This window comes from Mustela nivalis (genome assembly GCF_964662115.1).
Source record: "Mustela nivalis genome assembly, chromosome: 3".
Classification (NCBI taxonomy): Eukaryota; Metazoa; Chordata; class Mammalia; order Carnivora; family Mustelidae; genus Mustela; species Mustela nivalis.
This window is the reverse complement of record NC_139022.1, coordinates 35,469,608-35,491,558: the sequence shown is the minus strand read 5'-3', so window position 1 is coordinate 35,491,558 and position 21,951 is coordinate 35,469,608. Positions and strand designations below refer to the sequence as shown.

The 21,951-nt window shown below is 41.5% G+C and overlaps 2 protein-coding genes across 2 annotated transcripts in view; one reads left to right on the top strand and one right to left on the bottom strand.

Annotated features, from left to right (window-relative positions):
* The first annotated feature begins 1,636 nt into the window (after positions 1–1,636).
* Positions 1,637–15,213, top strand: TMED7 (transmembrane p24 trafficking protein 7). Its single transcript, XM_082725063.1, has 3 exons — positions 1,637–2,239; positions 7,290–7,535; positions 12,292–15,213. The coding sequence occupies exons 1-3, from the start codon at positions 2,048–2,050 to the stop codon at positions 12,526–12,528; spliced, it is 675 nt and encodes a 224-aa protein (XP_082581189.1). The 5' UTR covers positions 1,637–2,047; the 3' UTR covers positions 12,529–15,213.
* The window catches only part of LOC309860913 (uncharacterized protein), a gene marked incomplete at its 5' end in the record, with an annotated part of 12,226 nt that continues 5,265 nt past the window's right edge, over positions 14,991–21,951 (bottom strand). The window contains one exon of the mRNA XM_082723354.1: positions 14,991–21,080. The remainder of the gene's footprint in view (positions 21,081–21,951) is intronic.

The window sequence follows — 21,951 nt, the reverse complement described above, 5'->3', positions numbered from 1 at the left end:
GACATTCCAAGATCCAGGGTGATCTCAACTTGAGATCCTTACTTACTTCTGCAAAAACACCCTATTTCCAAGTAAGGTCTCATTCACTGGGATGTGGAGTTAGGATGCAGATATATGTTTTTAGGGGACACAATTCAACCTGCTATCCATGTCAACACAAATAACACATTTTAAATGAAAAATAGCCATATGTTCTGAGTAAAAATTTAGTGGTGAGTGATATTGCTGCTTATTTTTGTAAATCTTTTTAATATCAGGATTCATGAGCTAAGTGCTCATCTGCTTTTTTATTTTCAATCCATTATTTTGTTGTTTCGGTTGAGATACATGATGAATAAAAAGCCTCCACTCAGAGAATCTCAGACCCTACTGGGAGGGTTTCAGAGGCTCCCAGGGGTCTTTGGGGCACACTATGATAAGCACTCTCTCAGGTGTACACTTTAAAATATATGCCAAGTGGAATTTCTAGGCATATGTATGTATCTCCTGCTTTCCTAGGTAATGCCATACTCTTCATCGTTTGTATCACTTTACACATGACTAGCAGTGTTTGAGGGATCTTCTTGCTCAACATTGCTGCTCACCAACCTCTGATATTGTTACACTAGAAGCAGGTGAGTGGGAGGGGCGCCTGGGTGGCTTAGTCCAGTAGGGCATCTGCTTAGTCCCATCGGGCTCTCTGCTCCCTGGAAAGCCTGCTTCTCTCTCCCTCTGCTGCTCCCCCAGCTTGTTCTCTGTGTGTGTGTGTGTGTCCAATGAATAAACAAAATGTCAAAAGAAAAGAAAAGAAAATAGAACCCATGTTTCCTACTTTGAAATTCATTCTTTCTTCCTCTCAAGGCGCAACCAATGCTCACCAAGGTGCATTCTCCTCCAGATCTTATCTCCTTGGGGGTCCTCTCCCCACTGCCGAGGCTTTGGGCACCACAGGCCAGTGGAGGTCCTGCATCTCCCTCCTTACCAACACCCCCCACCCGCACCCAGCCTCTTCCTCTGCCTCCCTCCCTTCCCTGCCTGGCTCCTACCCACCTCACCCTATTTACTTCTCATAAAGCCCTCTACCACCTTCTGCTGATCATCTTCGAGTGCGTGAGCCTCACCATGGTCATTTCTTTAAAAATGGCATAATCCCTAAGATGTGTTCATATGCACAAGAAAATGTATAATTTAAGAAATCAACACGTTTGTTACTATTACCTACAGTTTTTTTTTTTAAGCTCTCCAGCACAAACCAGGCTGTGACCATAGGCAAGTTACTCAACTTTTTGGATCCTCAATTTACTCATCACGAAAATAGGTGACATCATACCTGACTGCGCAGAAGGACTTGTGTAATACTCTTGGCACGGTGCCTGATAAGGAGCGCTCAAATGACGTTTATTTTTATTTAACAAAAGCTTATTGAGTGCTTAGAATACCAAAAAGTAAGGTACTCTCTGCAAGTACTGAAGCCCTGTAATAATGCTGTGGGTAAGGCAGTACTGTCTTCATTGTACAAATGTGAACGCTGAAGCAGAGCGGTCGACGTGGTACCTGCGGGCGGCAAGCCCCACCTAGACACCGGCGGGACACACCCTTCTCTCTGGCCCCGCCCCACCACGTTCAGGACGATGGCCCCGCCCCTCGCCTCCGGAGGCGGCGGCCCCGAAGCCGACGTCTCGCGAGCTTCCACGTACACACTCCAACGCCTCTCCGCCTCTGCGCGGGGAGAGCACATCCGGGTTGCTGGAGCAGGTGCCTCAGGCCCCGCCCCCTTTTTCCAGGCGCTCGCCCTACTTCCGGCCATCTCGGGCCTTTTCCGCCGGTGCCGTACCGGCCTTATCTCCGCTCTGTAGGTCGTTCCCGGCGCCAGGCCCCGGTCCCTGCGCACCGCTCGCCGGCACCCAGCAGCTCGCTCCTCCTCCCGAATCTCTCCGAGGCTCGGAGCGACTCTGCCGTGCGTCTTCGCGGGCCGCCCGGGCCGAGGCCTGCCGCGCGCGGCGAGTCGGCGCCCACCTGACCCCGCGTCTCCCCGCAGCTCCGTTGAGGCCGCCGCCGTCGCCTCGGGATGCCGGGGCCGGGGTCCGCGCAGCGCTGGGCGGCCGCCGCGGGCCGTTGGGGCTGCAGGCTGCTCGCGCTGCTGCTGCTGGTGCCGGGGCCCGGCGGCGCCTCCGAGATCACCTTCGAGCTGCCGGACAATGCCAAGCAGTGCTTCTACGAGGACATCACGCAGGGCACCAAGTGCACCCTCGAGTTCCAGGTACTCCGTGCTCTCGAAGTCCAGGGGCCTCAGCTCGCGGTTCCGGGGTCGGGGCTGCAGCCTGCTTGCTGCCTCCCTCCTGCCGTGGTTTTTCCCTTCTTTGGCCGAGTCAGGACTCACCCCTAGGTAGCCGGTGCGGGGCATTGGCCTTTCTTGTTCTCAACCTGGGGCGAGAGCCATTTTAGACCAGATACGAAGATGCGTGGATTCCAGAAATGCTTCTTGTAGCTGTGACTTGCCCTTCCATGCTCCGGTGGCCTGCCTTTCAACGCCCATCGAACTTCCCTCCTTGAAAGACTCTCCTTTCTTAAGAAAAAGTTCTTCCTGTTCTGTGGCGCTCAGTGTCCCGTCCCCTGCTCTCCCTGACCCGCGCCTCCACTTTAATCAGATTTGAAGGACTGCCAGTATCTTTTTCCACTGATGTTACTAGGACTCTAGGTGAATTCTGCCCCCTGTCATGGGAAGAGCTCCGTGGGAGGCCTGGTGAGCACCTGCCGAAGGTGTAGAACGAAGAGGTGTGATCAGTGAGAGGCCCCTTTTTGTCTTGGGGATTTTATAGAAAACGGACTTTAATTCACAGAATGTAGTTTATTAAGTTTGTTACAATAGTCTTTATTTCTATTTTCCTTGGTAGGCTGACTTAACATATGAGTAGCTGTTGAGTGGTAGGTGCTGGTCATTACAGAAGTGGTTCAAAAAGCTTGGGTCACTGCCATCATGCTTGATTCCCTACCCATCCTACCCCCCCCCCCCCCCCGCCATCCTACGCTTTTCTTAGTAATTGCTCATTCATCAAGACTCTGCTAAAAAAAAAAAAAAAAGACTGCTTTAAAAAAAAAAAAGACTCTGCTTTAAGAGCAGAAAATAGGAGATTAAATGATCTATCTTTGGGAGCGAGGAGGGCTTCCTTTAGGAAGTGATTTTAAACTCAAGTCTAAAGGATTAGTTGTACATACTCTGGTATGTACCAAGAGTGACTGGGTCTTTGAGGACCACTGAGAGATCCAGTATGGTTAGGAATAAGGAGCCAGAGGAAGGGAGATCAGGGGCCAGACCATGTGCCTTGCTGGCCTCGTTAAAGATTTTAGTTTTTCTTAAGAGATTGGGAGAGCTCTCAGGGTTTTAAGCAGTGCAGTGCTGTGATCCAGGTGTTTGGGGGTAGTTATATGGATATTTATTTACTTGTGCAGGTAGAGATATTAGAGTGTTGGAGAATGGTTGTGGAAGACTGATGCGGAGAGTACTAGAGTGGGCCAGCCTTCTAGGATGGGAGCTGTGGGGAAGGAGGAAAGTGAAGGGATTGGAGAGAAGTTAGTAGGTGAAATCAAGAACTTGGTGGTGATTTGGCTTTTGTGAGTGAAGGGAGGGAGGCTAAGGATCACCCTTTGGTTTGTTTAACTTCATGGATCAGAGCCAGGGGACGGAAAAGAAGATAGCAGGGGTGGCATTACGGAAGTGTGAGTGTGTTTCGGGTGTCAGCATCAGACACTGTGCTTGGTGCTGAGAATACTACCACTACTATTCCAGGCTAAAAAAAAATTAGATCTTTTATGTAGCAGAATATAGATACAGTTCTTTTTTACTTATAAAGCGGAGGCTTTAGAAGCTTTAAACAGGGTCACAAAACTTAGCCAGGAGCAGAATCAGTATGCAGTTCTAGGTTAAATTCTCAACTCCTTTAATAATATACACCACTTCCCAAAGATCAACAAGACTGACCTTGACCTCCGGGAGCTTCCATGGACACATTACCGTCATGCAGTGTTAAAAGCAAGAGCGAAAGTGCACACTTGGTACAGTGCTAGCCAAAGGAGGAGGAATCCTCAAGGGAAAGGTAGCTGAGGGGTTGATGTTTGAGCTGTGTCTAGGAGATACAGAACTTACTCTACCAGATGGCAGAGGGGGAAGGGCATCCTAGGCAGGTAGATTGTGAGACTCAATTCCTGAAATCAGCTTGAGCCCCCACGAAATACGGTGAGTAATAGTGTTGCTTTGTAATTGTGGATCCAGTAGCACTAGTGGTCTATCCTACCAGTTTGTCAACACTGTTTATGGGTAACAGATTGATGATGAAACACTCTTGCTGAAACTGCCCCCCTAAAAGGCTGTGTTGTCAAGACTAGTTACTAGGTAGGAATATCTCAATGTGACCAGCAAAATAGGAAAAAAAAACCCGGGCAGGCCTCCATTTGGGGTTTACTGGCTCACTGGTACTTTGCACACTTGGGTGCTTCCTCATCTGAGAGTCTGTGTCCGGCTTCAGCCCTCACAGAGGGAGGACGAAGGAACCCACACCTAACTTCCCAAACTCTTTCTGTGAGACAGCTTTTGACTCTGGTAGTTTCTATTTTTCTCCTGTAATAAGCTGTAGATTGGTAAGCATTGCCATTGCGGGTCCTGATTCTTTAACAGACAGGACCTGTTTAACCTGTGGCTGTTCATGCAGGTGTAGAACAGATTGGTTCAGAGACCTTCTGGCCCTCTGCTATTTCTGGAACACAAAATGAGGAAGGGTATAAAAGAGGTGCCAAGGCTACCTTGAAGGAGCTGCAGAGGAGTGGTTTGGCATTGTTTGCACTTTCTGGAGGTCACAGGAATTGAGAAAAGGTTTTAAGTGAATGAGGGATGGGGAGGTGGGGAGGTTGCCCCCCCACCCCCGACGTGGGAAGTGGGGAGGCTACTGGCATCTGGGGATTGGAAACCAGAGAGGCTGCTCAACAGGCTGCGGGGCCCAGGGCCACCCAGTCCCCTCCCATGAAGAATTATCCAGCCCTAAGGGAGCTGAAGCTGAGAATGAACCCCTGGTTTGGAGGGAGGAGAGATCGGGTTGTGGGAAGACCTTTTAGGAAGTTGTGCCTTTAGTCCTGTCTAGGGTAGGCCTTGGATTAGGAATGGAAGAGATGGGATGAATTTGAGAGAGGCAGTAACGGCAAGAGATTTCTGTGAGAACTGGACAAGTAGGGACACTTAGTTCGGAATAATTCCCAGTTTCTAATTTCTGTGACCAGACAGATTGTGAAGGGGTACTTTTTAAATCTGAAATAAGATTATTTGTTTTAAAGCTTGGTGGAGGAGAAGTGGCATGATGATCAATTCTGGCCCTATTCCATTTGTGTACACATTTGATGATCAAATACAGCGGCCACATGTGAACACTTGGATTTATAAAAAACTGCTTCTGCCTTTAGCTCAGGTCATGATCTCAGGTCATCTCGCTCTGCTCAGCAGAGAGCCTGCTTCCCTTCCTCTGTCTGCCTGCCTCTCTGCCTACTTGTGATTTCTGTCTGTCAAATAAATAAATAAAATCTTAAAAAAAAAAAGTCATGATTTTCACTTGGAGGAAAGGTTGACATTTGGAGGAATGGTAAATGTCTAATTGTTAAGACGCTTTTTATGTCAAAACATTATATCCTTATGTTAATATATGCCTATTTTTGCAGTTCCCTCAGTACACAATTATACTTCATTTAATTATCAAAATGATCTTGTAGTTAGTTCAGTTATCTATCTTGTCTTCTGTGTGACAAAAGGTCACATTAGCAGCTAGGCCTTCTTTGAAGTGCAGAGTTGGATCGCTGTCCTACAAATCTATAAAGTCATAATTAAGCTTACCAAGAGGGGTCAAGCCTGAAAGTACAGGCTTGTACCCACCCCCGTTCCCATCTCGGGTGCTTGGGAGCCCTCAAACGCTTGCCTCTCATATCTTTCCCACCTTTGCAACTTACACCCTTTCTTTCTTATGTCCCTCTCTCTATTCCCGCTTATTTCTCCCTCCTATAAGGAGGCCTTTCTCCTCCCTAATCCTTTTCTGACTATGCCCGTCCCATTACCTCGGGAAAAATTTCCCTCCCCTTCTGTGCAACCCCGATGGCCTATAAACTGTAACTGATTAAGCATAAGCCCTTGAAAACAGCTCCAGAATCCTCTTCAGAACATTTCATTTACCTCCCCCACCCCAGCTTTCTTTCCAAATGTGCTTGCTCTAAAATACAGGCTTTCCAGATAAGCAGAAAATTTGTTTGCTTTTGTTTTGTTCTGTTTTGTTGTTGCTTTCATCACAAGTGTACAGACAATATAGTTTAGTCCTTAATGTTTCTTTGGAGAACAAATTCGTAAAATAATGATAAACTCTTAAATACCCCAGAAGTCTATTCAGTTCATAATGGAGTTCAAAACAAAATATGTATCACATTCCATATAACTGACTTATAGAAGCACTTATGAAACAAACCTGTCTGTAATTCGTCAGTAAAATGAGTTAAAGTTCTGTAATAGAAATAATGCTCGGGGTGTCATGCCAGGGGCCGGTCTGCTTTCCTACTTTACTGAATTATCCTTGTGTGTGCTTGGATGGTGCTGAGAAGAAACCACGGGAGATTTGGGGAGGGAGGATATTTTTTTTTTTTAAAGATTTTATTTATTTATTTGACAGAGATCACAAGAAGGCAGAGAGGCAGGCAGAGAGAGAGAGAGAGAGAGAAGCAGGCTTCCTGCGGAGCAGAGAGCCCGATGCGGGGCTCGATCCCAGGACTCTGAGATCATGACCTGAGCCGAAGGCAGCAGCCCAAACCACTGAGCCACCCCGGCGCCCCTGGGGAGGGAGAATATTACATGACAGTGAGCTTGAGGGACAAGAGTCTGACTTTAGAATTCAGGTTCTGCCTCGGCCTTTTGCTAGATGAGCACTCTTGGGTAGGTTGCTTATCTTAACTCCATTTCTCAGCTTGTCAGATGGAGAGCAAGATCCCTCTCTTGTAGGGTCATTGGGAGAACAGAGTGATTCCCTCCCTTTACTAGAACCTTGCCTGGCTGGTTAGCTAGTCCCTCTCTTGTCATAAGGAAATTTGTTTGGTTTCTATAAAGCTTCAGTTGAACTGACATCTGCCTCCCAAACTCCATCCCCTGCTGGATTGAAAAAAAAAGTAAAATTGCCTGTGGTAGGAAAAATCCTTTGCCAATAGCCTTATTGTCATTTTAACAGGAAATCGGGTTACTTTCTCAAACTCATTAGTTGCAATGATGTCTTCCTTTCCCCCCCTTCTCTCTACAGGTGATTACTGGGGGTCACTATGATGTAGACTGTCGACTAGAAGATCCTGATGGTAATGTGTTATACAAAGAGATGAAGAAACAGTATGATAGCTTTACCTTCACAGCCTCCAAAAATGGGACATACAAATTTTGTTTCAGCAATGAATTTTCTACTTTCACACACAAAACCGTCTATTTTGATTTTCAAGTTGGAGAAGACCCACCTTTGTTTCCTAGTGAGAACCGAGTCAGTGCTCTTACCCAGGTAAATAAAACGTCAGCAATATAGCGGTGTGTTTAAAGAGGGGGAAGTATAAATTAATATGCCTTAACTTACTGACAAACACAGAAGTTTGAGGCTTTTACATAGTCTTTAAGATCTATCTTAGTTCTTACAGTAGATTAAGCCCTTCACAGAGAACTTTGGACATTTTCGGTGAAAACCACTGTTAAAGGATGTTACGAACTTTTAAGGTGTAAAGAAAATAAACTTTAAAATAGGAGGATCACTTCAGTGGGAAAAGAAGTTTAGGAAGACTGGACAGTGCTCACACATTGTGAAGGCGTGGAGGGATGTGATTTCATTAACTGGAAATAAAATGATGCCTTAATTGATGCATAAATACGCCACAGGCAGTGTTATACCAGTGTTTAGTGTCAATTCACGCTGCTCTTTGAATAGTGTTTGCTGTAACATAAAGTAAAATATTAAGTAAAGTAAAATATTAGTGGTAAATTTAAATAAAGTAAAATATTAGTGGTAAACCATCTAACAGAAAATAGGTAAAGGGCGCCTGGGTGGCTCATTTGTTTAAGCAGTCGACTCTCGATTTTGGCTCAGTGTCTCAAGGTCTTGGGATTGAGTCCTGAGTAGGGCTTTGCACTTGGCTCGGGGGTCTGCTTGAGGATATTCTGTCTCCCTCTGCCCCTTCCATCTCTAAAATAAATCAATCGATCTTAAAAAAAAAAATAGTTAAGGAAGATAAAGGTAGATTGGATTTTATTTTGAAGAAGACCTTAAGGAGAGAAAGATAAGGAAAGAAATAGAAAGTCAATGAACAGATGCTGCTCAGGTGATGAGAAGGGCTCTTTAATTTCCAGTTTAAATGTAGTCTGAGCTTAGTTTGTATCTAAAAGATATTCAGTTGGGTATCCGGAGGAATTGTTTACTTTCTACTTGTTAGGACTTTAAACTGGTATTTCATTCTACTTGTTAGGACCTTAAACTGGTATTTCATTCATCCCAGGTTCTAGTTAGTCTGTTGGCCAAAGTCATAGAGGCAGTTTTGAATAATGTGTAAGAACCTTAATTCCTAAACCTACTGTAAGCATTAACGGGATGTATTTACATGCTCGTGCTTTTAGAATTTTAGCATCCTGTAAGAATGGCACTTTGTTTTGTTTTTTAAAGATTATTTATTTATTTGATAGAGAGAGAGAGAGCACAAGCTGGGGGAGAGGCAAGCAGAGAGAGAAGCAGGCTCCCCGCTAAGTAGGGAGCCTGATGCGGGGCTCAATACCAGGACCCTGGGATCATGACCCAAGCCAAAGGCAGGTGCTTAACGACTGAGCCACCCAGGCATCCCAGCACTTTGCTTTGTAAAAAGATTTATCTTTGGGGCCCTTGTTTATAACTGAACCTTCATGAATTTTAATTTGTATAGGAAGGTAGCTTGCCCTCAAAGCCTGAATAGATAAATATAAGAAATACGTGGTAATAAAGCAGTTGTTGTTTTTTTTTTTAACAGTATAATGAGGAATTACTTTTTTTTTTTTTTAAAGATTTTATTTATTTATTTGACACAGAGAGAGAGAAATCACAAGCAGGAAGAGAGGCAGGCAGAGGGAGATGGGGAAGCAGGCTTCATATCGAGCGGAGAGCCCGATGCGGATCTCGATCCCAGGACTCTGGGATCATGACCTGAGCTGAAGGCAGAGGCTTAACCCACTGAGCCACCCAGGCACCCCAACAATTGTTTTTTTTTTTTTTTTTTTTTTTAAGATTTTATTTATTTATTTGACAGAGATCACAAGTAGACAGAGAGGCAGGCAGAGAGAGAGAGAGGGAAGCAGGCTCCTTGCCGAGCAGAGAGCCCGATGCAGGACTCGATCCCAGGACCCTGAGATCATGACCCGAGCCGAAGGCAGCGGCCTAACCCACTGAGCCACCCAGGCGCCCCAACAATTGGTATTTTTTATCCATTTATTCATCTCACATTTTTTATTTTTTCTTAGTCTTAACTTTTCTCCTTTCAAAGAGCTAATAAGTCCCTCATACAGTAGTGATACTTACAAAGCAGCTGTTCACACCTTATAGTGAAAAAAAATAAGCAGCTGGTAAATGCAGAAAAATTATAGAGTTGTTGTAAATTCTTGTTTTTCACCTGTTAGGAAGGCGATGGGTTTGGAGTAGATCGTGATTACGGGTCCCTGCTAAACCACAAGGTGAAAGGCTTGAGGGGAGGTTTACAGTGACTGGATCACACTGATAGCACCTCAACCTAATGACCAATCCCGGATGGAGAGATAACTAGGCATTGTGTGTCTTCTATGTGTCTTTGCATTGAGGACGTACATAGCGTTGTCTGGAAGGTGTTCCTATCCAGAACATTGTGTCTGAATCCCTTCAAGTCTGTTGCTCCAATACCGGTTTACAGGAAAAACAGGATGGAGGAACACCATGAGGATACATGGTCAGCATAATCCAGGATGTTGGAATTGCTGCAGGATGGTGGGTGGACCCATTTCTTCCAACAGACAGGAAGAGAAAGAAGCAGGAAGAGAACCTAAAGATTCAAGTAGACTTAAAAGACACACCAATCAAGTGACTGTGTCCAAGTTGTTTGGATTCCGATTTGGAAACAACTCTTTTGAGATACTTGGGGAAATTTGAACATTAACTTTCAATTGAAACATTTTAAAAACTATTTTTGATTATTTTATGGGCGATAATGCCCCTGGGTTTACAGTTTTCAGGGTTGCCTTTCAGAAATGAGTATAAAGTGTTAGAGTATCACTGAAATGATAACACACAGGGGATTTGCCTTAAGTTAATTAGAGCGGGGAGGAAAATAGGTGAGGAATGCTTGTTGGTGAAACAAGATTAGCCGTGGGTTCTTTACTGACATGAGGTTTCATTGGACTGTGCTCTTCTGAATGTGAACTTGAAGGTGAATGTTTCTGCTTAGCATTTCCCTTTTTTCCCTACATTTTCTGTCTCAAAAACTATGTGAATCCATACAGTTGGTCCCTTAATTTGTGTGATTTTCTTTTATTCAGCACTTCTTAACCCTCACTCCATGTCGGGCTTCAGGGAATCTTTAAATATTCTGAATTTGTGTGAGATCCTTACTTCTATGCATACTTCCAGGGTTAGCCCGCATACCACTCTGACAATGTTTGGAAAGTAGAGATTGTTGGAAGCACATCTGTAGCCCTCTACCACAAATTGGAAGGCATTCGTTTTAGCACATTTTTGCTAGTCTTTGATTCCTTGATGCCTAAACAAGAATAGCAAAGATGTCGGGTATTCTAATAGACACCTGCAATTTGTGGACCACATAATTTCTCACACTTATTAGAACTGTTTTAATGGAATATTTTTATAAATGATTTCTTTCATACTTTGGTAGAACTTAATTAAATGTTTGAATTCTTTTCCAGTGTCTATATTCTTTCATTAAAATTAAGGCAGGAAAAAAACATTCCCAGAATCTCTGGAGAGATTCTGTGGATTTATTAGTAAAAAGAGGGAAGAAGCTGTAAAAGTTATAAACACGTTAGGAGACATGAGTCCAAATAACTTTGTAACGTAGAGGTATTATAGTGACTGAGTTAGCTTAACGATTTTGGGGTCCAAAAGGAGAGAGAGGAGCAGAAAGGAACGTTGGAAGGTTGCTAGGATGAACTTCATTTAGTGGAGAATATTCCAGAATACAGGAAAGTAGTAATCTTCACCACCTTCCTCCCCATGCTTCCCACACTCAGTGTTCCTCTGACCTCTGTCATAAAAATATTTTTCCTTTGTATGGCTATGCATAATACACGTTCCTTCTGTAGTGATGAGGGAAAAAACCCTCAGATTATTTAAAAAATTCTTAATACATGGTTTGTGAAATAGAACAAGTATAATTTAATAATTTAATGATTGTATAATATATACTTGTATATATTATATAATATTAAATAATATATACTAATATAGATAGATAATATATGTTATATAAAATAACATATAATTATATGATAAACATATAAAAATAATAAAGTGTGTATTTCATCACTAAAATTAAGTTTTCAGCAGTAGAAGAATACTAAACTCTGCCATATAAAAGAAAGTTTAGACATTCAACCCTTCTCGAAGCAGATCACGTGACGAACGTGTAGAAAGGTGAGGTGCTGTCAGGAGACGGCTTACAGACTATGACATGGTGAAGCTGGAATTTCTTCCCATCGAGAATGGTCCTATAGGTTCCGTGGACTGGCAGGAGGAAGGAGACATATTTAGCAAATGGATAAATTAAAAAAAGAACGACTTTGATGCTCTGACCGATCACTCTCAGACTCAACTTCTTTTAAAATCGTTAACTCTGACTGATTCAATCTATTTTTGTGTCATACTTGGTTTATTTTTGTAGACATATTATTTTGTAGACATCAAATTTACTGACCTGCCATTCTCATCCTCCTAAGTCTTCCTCATGGAGGAACCTGAACTTGAAATTCTGTCACCACCAACCATAACTGCTAAGTGTTCCTGCTGCTCTTAGCTCAACGTTCCATCTAGCACCTGAGCGCTGCTACAGCTGTGACTTTCCCAGGTGGCGCAAGCCACCTCCTCCCTGAATCTCCGCCTCAGGAGTTCCCCTCGAGGGGCATGGCCAGGAGGGCAGCATGGCCAGCACCACTGGCCTGCACGAGTGAGCGAGCCAGAGCCACTTCAGTAGCAGCTAATCAGATGAGGAATGGAGATGAGATTGAAAGATGAGTTACACATACTAACTGGAAATCTTTCTCTTTAGATGGAATCTGCCTGTGTCTCCATTCACGAAGCTCTAAAGTCTGTCATCGACTATCAGACTCACTTCCGTTTGAGAGAAGCTCAAGGCCGAAGCCGAGCAGAAGACCTAAATACCAGAGTGGCCTACTGGTCCGTAGGAGAAGCCCTCATTCTCCTGGTGGTCAGCATAGGGCAGGTGTTTCTCCTGAAAAGCTTTTTCTCCGATAAAAGAACCACCACAACTCGAGTTGGATCCTAACTACGGTTTGAGAGTTGACACACCATTGCCACCATAATATTGCTGTCCTCTAATTAATTGTAGGTACCGAAGAACTTAATATTGGCAACATTTTTAAACCTTCCTCATACACTTGTTGGGGGGGGGGATGTACCGTGCATATCCCCAAACTGTGGAAAGGACACCTTTTTTTATTTGTAAAGGTAGAAAAACTTTGGAACTTATTTTGGGCTCCCCTCGTTAAATAGTCAGCACCAGTGATCTTTTCTTGGTTGTTTCTATCTACTCTTCGCACACTAAACTTTGGTATTTTGATTCCTTTTAGCCATTTAAAAGTACTTTTCTTATAGGTAGTGGATATTTTAAAAACCTTCAATTTAATGTCTTGTGTGTTGTGGAGGAAGAAAATTACCCTTTAATTGTTTATAGTAAAGTTTTGTTTTTCAGAAAACCAAACGTGATTTACTGTAGCCCAGGCCCTATTCTGCACTGTTTAATTTGGGGGTGAGGGGGCCACCATGGAAATGTTAGTTAATATTGATATAATTTTAAATTGATGCATCATGGTATAATTTATTTCTTGCTAGTTTGGGAAATGTCAGATTTTTGGTTTTTGTGTTTATTCTATGACTTACAAGCAGATATGTTCTTTTTTTCATGAAGACATTCTTACCACAGGGAAAATAGTATGTTTCAATAGTGTAACAGTTTATACAGGCCTTAAAAATTAGACTGTTAAACAGGTAGAGTAATTACAGAAAAACAAAAGATTCTATAATGGGAGGCAAATGAAATGAGAAAAGTTTTAGCAAGTTATCGGCACATATTATATTTCCAGTGCTTTTACAGAGACAAAAGGTGGTCTGTTTCATTTTAACATTTTGATTGGCTGGTTTGGGCCCTAATGTTGTTTCAATGTCTGAGTCATTCCTGGCTTAAATTAACAGTTGTAATATTTGTAATGTAAAAGTGCCATATATTTTATCCTGATGGGTGTGATGCACTGAGAAGTCAGTTTCTTTGTTTTTTTTTTTTTTTCTCTTTCTTTCTTGTTTTGGTTTGGTTTGGTTTTTTGGTTTTTGTCTTGCACATGTAATTTGTACAATCTCTGGTTAGCCATCCCAAGATGATTTAAAACTTTAGAATGCTGTGTGTTTCTTATTTGATAATCTTCATCAGTTGTACTTCATTTAATGAATATTAAACAGTGCATATTCTGTACACTATAGGGTTTAGACTGTGTTTGTATTTTATAATTTGTGTAGACTGAGCTGATCGAAATAAGATTTGTTCAGGTATTCCAGAAGAGAATACGAGACAAATGCGAAACTATAGGTGTTTAAAGCTTTTCTGCTGTTTAAAAAAAAAAAAATGCAGCTGCTTTTTGCCCTGCCTCCCTCCCCCACCCAAGACTGTGGAGTGCTGAACAAGGCTGTCCTATTGTAGAGACTCTGGTAAGTGACACAAAGCTAGCATACAGATTGAATAGCAGTTCGAGTCACTTATCACTGCGGACTAGAAGTTAATTCCTAATGCTAAGCTGTCTTTAACCGTCTTCGAAAAGCATATATGCTTCTGCATGTAAGAACAAAATGAATTCACAGTTGTCATGCTTACTAACTTCAGATGCCCACTATGTAGCAAGGGATGAACCCGTTTTCAACCCTTGAATTCTAAAAATTTCTAAGACCAAATAGCAACTCTTTAAACTGTGTATCAGCAACAGAAGTCTAAGATTTTGCAGATTTACCTGTTTGGGGTCTTGCAGTAGGTTTGTCCTGCAGCTTTGTAAGTATCCCTCTAGATAGATTTGCACATTTTCAGCACTAGCTTTAATGTGGCTGATAAGCATGGGCGTATGTCCAATGTCCTTCTCTCTCATTGCCTGTCTGCTCTGTCGCCTTCAGACACTTAACACCATAACGAAGCAGAGCTGGGTACCATCAGTGCCCGGAGTTAGCAAAAGTAATGCAGTCATTTGGTCTGTGCCTATCAAAAACCTCATCATACTGGACTACTACCATAAATAACTTCTGATGACACTCTTGAGACCTGTTAAAATTTCTGGAAACGCCCCTGTCACCTACTGTAGAAGATAGTACAGGCTTAGTCTCATCTGTATATAACTGGTTCAAGTTTGATGGCTGTCAGTACTGAACCGGGTGTGTATAGATAAATTAGAAAATACATCTCTATCCAGACATAAATGTCAAGACCTTTTTTCTTTCTTCCTCCTACTATATAATTTGTAGCTCATCTTTTTTCTTTAATCCTTTCATAACTTGTTGGAACAGTTTGAGTTTCCCAAATATTTATGTTTAGACAGATGGCTCAGAATATATATTTAACATCACTAGCTGTATATATTTTTAAAGTAAAATAAATAATGGAAAAGGACTTGATACACAAGTTTATTACTAAAATTCCAGCTGTGTTAAGATATTACTTTGCTAATAATCTAAACATTCTTTTTTCTATTAAAGAAACAAATGGTTTGTGGTTCACAGCTTTCAACCTGACTGATACGATAATCAACTTTGAAAATACAGTGTACTGAAAAGCAGTTTTATCTTTGAAAGATTTCATTTAAATCTCTGTACATCCATTTTTGCTTCAGTTTGTAAATGTGTAACATTTGTAGTTAAATAAGACAAAGCGGACCCTATGACTATTGTTTTAAAAAAATTAAACAAGTTAATATATAAATAATTCAAAGGGGGTTTTCATTTACTTTTTTGAAAAGAAAAATTTCTCTAAACAGATGTTGGTTCTCCGGGATTGCACCAATCAATTCTTGTAGAATAAAAAAAAAAAAAAAAAAAAAAAAAAAAAAAAAAAACAACAACTTTCAACAAACTGACTTCACTTGTTTCTGTCCGGATTTGTATTTTTAAAGCTCCTTACAAACTTGCAGCTTAGGCTATAGTTTGTAGCGAGAGTGATTTTTTATTTATTTTATTTTTTTTTTTAAATTAGGCTCCATACCCAGTGTGGAGGCCAGCTCAGGGCTCGATCTCACAACCTTGGGATCATAACCTGAGCTGAAATCAAGAGACACATGCTCAACTGACTGAGCCACCTAGGCACCCAAGAGAGTGATTTTTATTTGGTATTTCATTTAAACATCTCAGGGGCTGGCCAAGAAAGAAAGATAAAGAAGAATACCACCTCTAAACTACCTCCTTTTTAGCCTTTGTGTATTTCTTACTGAAAGTTTGGGTGAAGAGGAATTAAGCCCTCAGTTCCCTAAAAAGCTCTTCATTTGTTTTAAGTAAATTAACTGCAGTTGTTCAAGACCAAGTTTCCTCAAGTTTTTTTCTTCCCCTTCATAATGCAGTCATAGGAGATGTTCTGGTTCCTGGGCAAAATTCAACAAAAGTAGCAGAGAAGGAACAGTAAAACTAGGTTAATATTTATTGAACGCATACCCTGTGTCGGGTGCTATGCTAAGTATTTTACTTGTAGCGACACATTTCATCTTGGCAATAAGGATATTCTTCCCATTTCACAGATGAGGAGATGGAGGCAACAATAGGTTAAGGAGCCTTCCTGTATCTCAGTCCTGAGCATCAGTGGTGTGACCCATGGCAGTCCGGCTCCAGAGCCCTCTCCAGCCACTCTGGCACTGCCTTCCACACCCCAGCTAGGGGTAGAGTTCAAAAGGTTTCTCTGGCTTAATTTCAGTATAGCTCAACAGCAGGTCAGGGCTTTTTGGCTTTGGAGTTACAGCCAAGTTCAAATCATGGTTGTGTGACTTCACACAAAGGATTTTATGAACTCCATGTATTTCTGTTTCTTCATCTGTTGCTAAGATAATTTCTACTATAATGGGAGGTGTTTGTGAAACACTTAGCATCAGTGCCTATCACATAGAAGTACTTAATAAATAGCTCTATTTTTCTCATTGGTCCGGTTCTAGTCTCTTGATCTTTAGTTTCTAAAGTTCTCACTGTAGCCTCTGTTCTGTGGCTCTTAAATGATATGTAACACAAGTGTGAAAGTGTTTATCTACCATGTACTTCATAGTCTGCTAGAAGTTTCAAAAGTGAGTCAGACAGTCAGATGACCAGGAGCTTAACTTAGTTGAAGGAGACAGGATAGCTCTAAGGGCAACCAATTTGCATAAGTAGTGAACCGACTTGGAGTCTTAAGACGTTCTAGGATGCTCAAAGTGAAAGAGAACATAACGGATCTAAAGACTTAACTGCCCATGGTTGTCTAACTAGGCCGGTGATTACATGGATTAATCTCTAATTCAGGGATATGGACTGTTAGCCAGTCTCCGTTGCTACGTATTGAAAACACATGTTAACTTTGTTAGTAATAAACGTGATGTTTGATCTAACTTCTTTGTCATGGTTGCTTCCAAATTTGGGGAGGAAATACAAGGATGTTATCCCTAAAGCACCAAATGCGCTGTTTTTCAGTCCATATCTCTCCATTTTATCCATAAGATATCAGAAGTGATCATATTACTTGCTGGAATCAGGATTTACCAGAAATACCACTGGTCTGGTACAATCTCTTAGTGCGGGTAACTACTAGTGATTACTACTTAAATAAAGAAAAGGCAGCACAAGAATTTGAGAATCAATAGTTCAAAGAGTAAAATCCACTCAATCCACCATCCACTTGGGTGTATTTCGGTTACTTTATCGATACGTGCATATATATATATATTTTAAAGAGTTGGTATTATATTGCCTGAATAAGATTTTCAACTTAAAATTGTAAAATCTGACATAATACAGAAGTCATTAAATATGTATAATTTAAAGAGAAATAATTTAAAGCATACATTCATATAACCAGTGCTAAGGTTAAATGCAGCATTGCCAGCACTGTAGTCAGCTTCTGTGTGTCCTGAACTGACTACATCCTTGACCTTCCCCACTAGGCATAACTAATGTTCTGATGGTAATGAAAATTGTTTTCTTATTTTTCTTTTTATTCTTACCAGTTTTGTGTAGTAGTTCTTTTCAAGCCACTTTTCTTTTTTTTAAGATTTTATTTATTTGACAAAGAGATAGAGAGAGTACAAGTAGACAGAGAGGCAAACAGAAGGAGAGGGAGAAGCAGACTCCTCGCCGAGCAGAGAGCCCGATGCAGGGCTCGACCCCAGGACCCCGAGATTATGACCTGAGCTGAAGGCAGACACCTAACGACTGAGCTGCCTGGGTGCCTGGTGTAGGATCTCTTGAGAATAATACATCCAAGAGTAGAACTGTTTGCATATGGAGTATGTGTATCTTCATCTCTACTAGATCATATCTCACTTTTCCAAAGCGATTGTAATCAGTGCTTTGACCAGCAGCAGGGGGGAGGTTCTACGTTTGGTATTGTCAGACTTGAAGACTTTCAAACATCTCCTGGACGTGTGTGTGTAAAGGCAACATCTAAGAATTTGAGAAATAATAGGGCAAAGACTACAATCCATCCGTAATCCCACTAACCATTTTAATGTATATTGGTTGCTTTTTTAGATACATGTATATGTTTTTAAAGAAACTGATATTCTACATGGCGTTGCATAATTTGCATTTCCACAGGGTTCATTTGTTTTCTTCTCACAGCTTTGCTTACCATTTGGATTTCCTCTTCTGTCAAGTCCCAGTTGAAATCATTTGCCCATTTTTAAAAAAGGGATTGTTTTGACTTTCTTTTGGTTCACAGGATCCCCTTTTAAATTCAGGAGGCTAAACCTTTGGTTATAATTGTTTCAAATATTTTCTAACAGTCTGTTTATCTTTCTGCACCTAATGGAATGTATCAGCTTTTGTTTTTTTATTGTTGTTGGTTTTGTGTCTTGTTGAAGACATACTTCTTCATCCTGGAGTCACGAATATCTTCTTTTGTACCATTTTCTAAGCTAAGTATAATTTTGTTTTTTACTTGAGTCAAGTTTTGCATACAGGCTAAGATATATAACCTTATTCTCATTTTTTTCTTAATTCCTTGCTCATCTTTCTCTGTTTTGATTTGCCGTACCAATTCTGTCATCAATAAATGCCTGTATTTACCGGAGTCTATTTCTGGGCTCTTTGTTCTGTTCCATTGGTCAGTCTGTCCACACATCAGTAACATATTGCCTTAATTACTAAAAAGACTTTAAAATTCTTGATGTCTGGTACAACAAGTCTTTATACCTTTTCTTCGAGATTTTGGCTGTCATCTTCCTTGGCATTTTTGTACAAAGTTTGGAATTAGCCCAGGTTTCAACTAAACAAACTAATCTGTCACTTTTCTGTATTACTTGTCACCAATATTAACTCAGATTTTCAACTTCCTAGTCTAATATATATTTTAAAATAGAATTCCAGGGGCGCCTGGGTGGCTAAGTGTGTTAAAGCCTCTGCCTTAGGCTCAGGTCATGATCCTAGGGTTCTGGGATAGAGCCCTGCATCGTGCTCTCTGCTCAGCAGGGACCCTGTTTCCTCCTCTCTCTGTCGGCTTGTGATCTCTGTCTGTCAAATAAATAAATAAAATCTTAAAAACAAAACAAAACTAGGATTCCTTTTAAAATGAGACTTTAGCTGTATGTTCATTTTCTGTGCTCTGTGACCAGTGACCCCAAACTTGCCTGTCCCCAGTAGCATACTTCTGTTATTCTCCTAGTGTCTCTGCACACAGCTTAGCTGGGTTCTGTGTTCAGGGGTTCACAAGAATGCCACAGGGAGTCACCTAGCCTGCATTCTCAACTGGAGCTTGGGGTCCTTTTCCACATGCATCAGATGGTTGCTAACAAAATTCAGTTCCCTGCAGCCCTCCGCCACTAGAGGTTGCCTCTCCGTTCAAGTGGATCAGTACTTGACAGCATGCCGCTTCCTGGCCGGCTAGAGAGACACTGCTTTGAGTCTCTTTCAGAAAAGGCCAGCCAGGATTCACCTGATGAGGTCACAACCACCCAGAAGGTGCTCCCTTTTGACTCAGAGCCAACAAAATAGGGACATTAACGGCATCTCTAAAATCTTTTTACCTTCGCCCAATCTGTTGATAAGAAGAAAGTTGGTAGGTTCTGCCTTCACAAGGGTATGACTATGGGGATGGGGAGGGAGTGCAGAGGCTGTCTTGAATTCTGCCTGTCATAGACTCCATTCTGCACGTCTGGTTATCTGTTTTTTAATCACTCATTAATTTCAAAGAATTTTATGATTTCATTTTTATTTGTATCTATTTGGAACTAGAGGTCTCAATTTCAGGACATAGCAAGCTAAGTGATAAATGCATTGTTTAATAACAATAACATTAACATTGTTTAATAATGATATACATTCTCTGCATGATCAGAATTCTTTGACATTTGTTGACCATTGCCTTATGACTCCATTTACCTCCCTCTCAGTTTATATGTTGTCATATATTTTGTATCTCTTTAAATGTAAGTCATGACTGTTGTTTTGTATAGTCAGTATTCATTTAGGTTTACCCATATATTTGCCATCTTTTTTGCTCTCTGTTTCTTGCTGGGTCTTTGAGCTACCATCTGGAACAATTTAGTGTAGTTCGTTTGGCTCGTGGCAGATTCATTTGAATTTTTTTTTTAATGTCTTTATTTTTCCTACCCCCCATCCTGCCTTTCTTTTAAGATTTTATCTATTTGAGAGAGAGAGAGAGACTGAGAGAGAAAGCACGAGGGTGAGGGGCAGAGAGAGAAGCAGACTCCCCACTGAGCAGGGACCCCCCCCCCCCAATATGGGGCTCTATCCCAGGACTCTGGGATCATGACCTGAGCTGAAAGCAGGCACTGAACTGAATGAGCCACTCACGCGCCCCTTTTTCCTTCGCTCTTAAAGGGAATTTTTTTTCTGGGCCTGGAATTCTCTTGGGGGTGAAGATCTTGAAGCTATCTTCCCATTGCCTCTGGCGTCAGTATCATAGCTATGAAGAAGTTAACTATTAGTCTCTTGCTCCATTGAAATTAACGGGATCTTTTTCCTCTGGCTGCTTTCAAGGTTTTTTCTTTGTGTTTACTTTTCTACAGTTTTAGAAACTGTGAAGATTTCATTGTATTTTTCCACTTGGATTTTGTTTTGCATCTTGCTGTGTGGATTGATACATCAGTTCTGGGAAGTTCTCAACTACAATCTTCTAAATATTGCTTCTGCCCACTATTTTCTCTCCTTGACTTTTGGGGCTCCAAGTAAACACATGTTAGATGTTCTTTGGTGTGTTTCCTGTATCCTCATTTTTCTAGATGTTCTACATTTATTTTCTCTGTATCCTACATGGTTTCTTTTGCTGTGACTATAAATCATGAACTCACTTTTCAGCTATATTTAATTGGCCATTGGTCTCATTAAGTTTTGTAAATTGTTTTTATATTTTTTAATTCTGTGTCTGGGTTTTGGTTTTGGTTTTGGTTAGGTTCTTTTTCTTATCTGCTCTGTGACATTTTATGGTCTCCAGTTCCTTGCTGCATTTTAAAGCGAGGATTTTATTTCCATACATTCTCCTTTGTGTCTGATAATTCCAATATCTAAAGCCCGCTGTGGTTCTGTTTCTGCTGTCTCTAGTTCATGCCACGGGTCTTCAGTGCTGTCTTGGCATTGTCTTTAATTGTTTGCTTGGAAACCCTGGCGGGGGAAAGAAAAAAGGAAAAGAAATAATTTGAGACCTGGGTGATTTCATCTTCCTTGAGAGGTTTTTGTTTCTCTCTGCCAAGTGCCTAAGGTCATTAGCAGTCTGGAACCTCAGGCTTTAGAGTCTCTGTCCCCCTCCAGGTGATCCACTACACTGCACTCTGTACCCCCACTCCAGGTTACAACCTTGGGCTCCAGTCTTTGGGTGGAGACCAAACCCAACCATTCCCTTTCCACTCTAATTGTTGATGAAAATACACCTCTGCCTCTCCACTAATTCCTTTAGACAGGGGCAAAAGAGCTCTGGCACTGTTTCCTGAGCTCTAATCCTCTTCCTTAATTTGACCTGGTAAATCCTATCTTTTATGTCTTCAAGCAGATGCTTAACTTTTTCCTCATGTTTCATCTTCAGTAAGAACACTGGTCCAAATGACCTCTTTTCTCATTACCACCTCCAGAAATCCAAGATTACACCTGCTCTTAAACAAGACATGTAACCTCTGTTCGTTGATTCTCTACTGCACCCTTGGGTGACTCAAGGAAGGAGTTCCAGGTAACCCCCACCCCAGATGCTATGTACCCATTTATCAGTGAGTGACTCATTTCATTCATTCAACAACTATCTCTTCAGTGCCAAGTATGTTCTGTGCTTTACCCCTAGAAATAGGGATTTGGGGATAGACAAGAACTTACTGTTTTGTTCCAGGAGACGGACAGGTCAGTTTTCACGTGAAAGATTAGTTTATCATGGGGTCAACCCCTTGAAATGATTTACAAGATTTTACATACATCTTTAATCTTCTAGAGAGTTTGTGGTTTTCATCACATTTTTGAAGGAGTCTATGACTCAAGTATTTTAAAGAAT

What these genes read in the sequence shown, in the direction of transcription:
- TMED7 (XM_082725063.1), top strand. Translation starts at nt 2,048, where the DNA reads ATGCCGGGGCCGGGGTCCGCGCAGCGCTGGGCGGCCGCCGCGGGCCGT. An exon ending in AGTGCACCCTCGAGTTCCAG is followed by an intron (nt 2,240 to 7,289) that starts GTACTCCGTGCT and finishes TTCTCTCTACAG; the next exon opens with GTGATTACTGGGGGTCACTA. An exon ending in GAGTCAGTGCTCTTACCCAG is followed by an intron (nt 7,536 to 12,291) that starts GTAAATAAAACG and finishes CTTTCTCTTTAG; the next exon opens with ATGGAATCTGCCTGTGTCTC.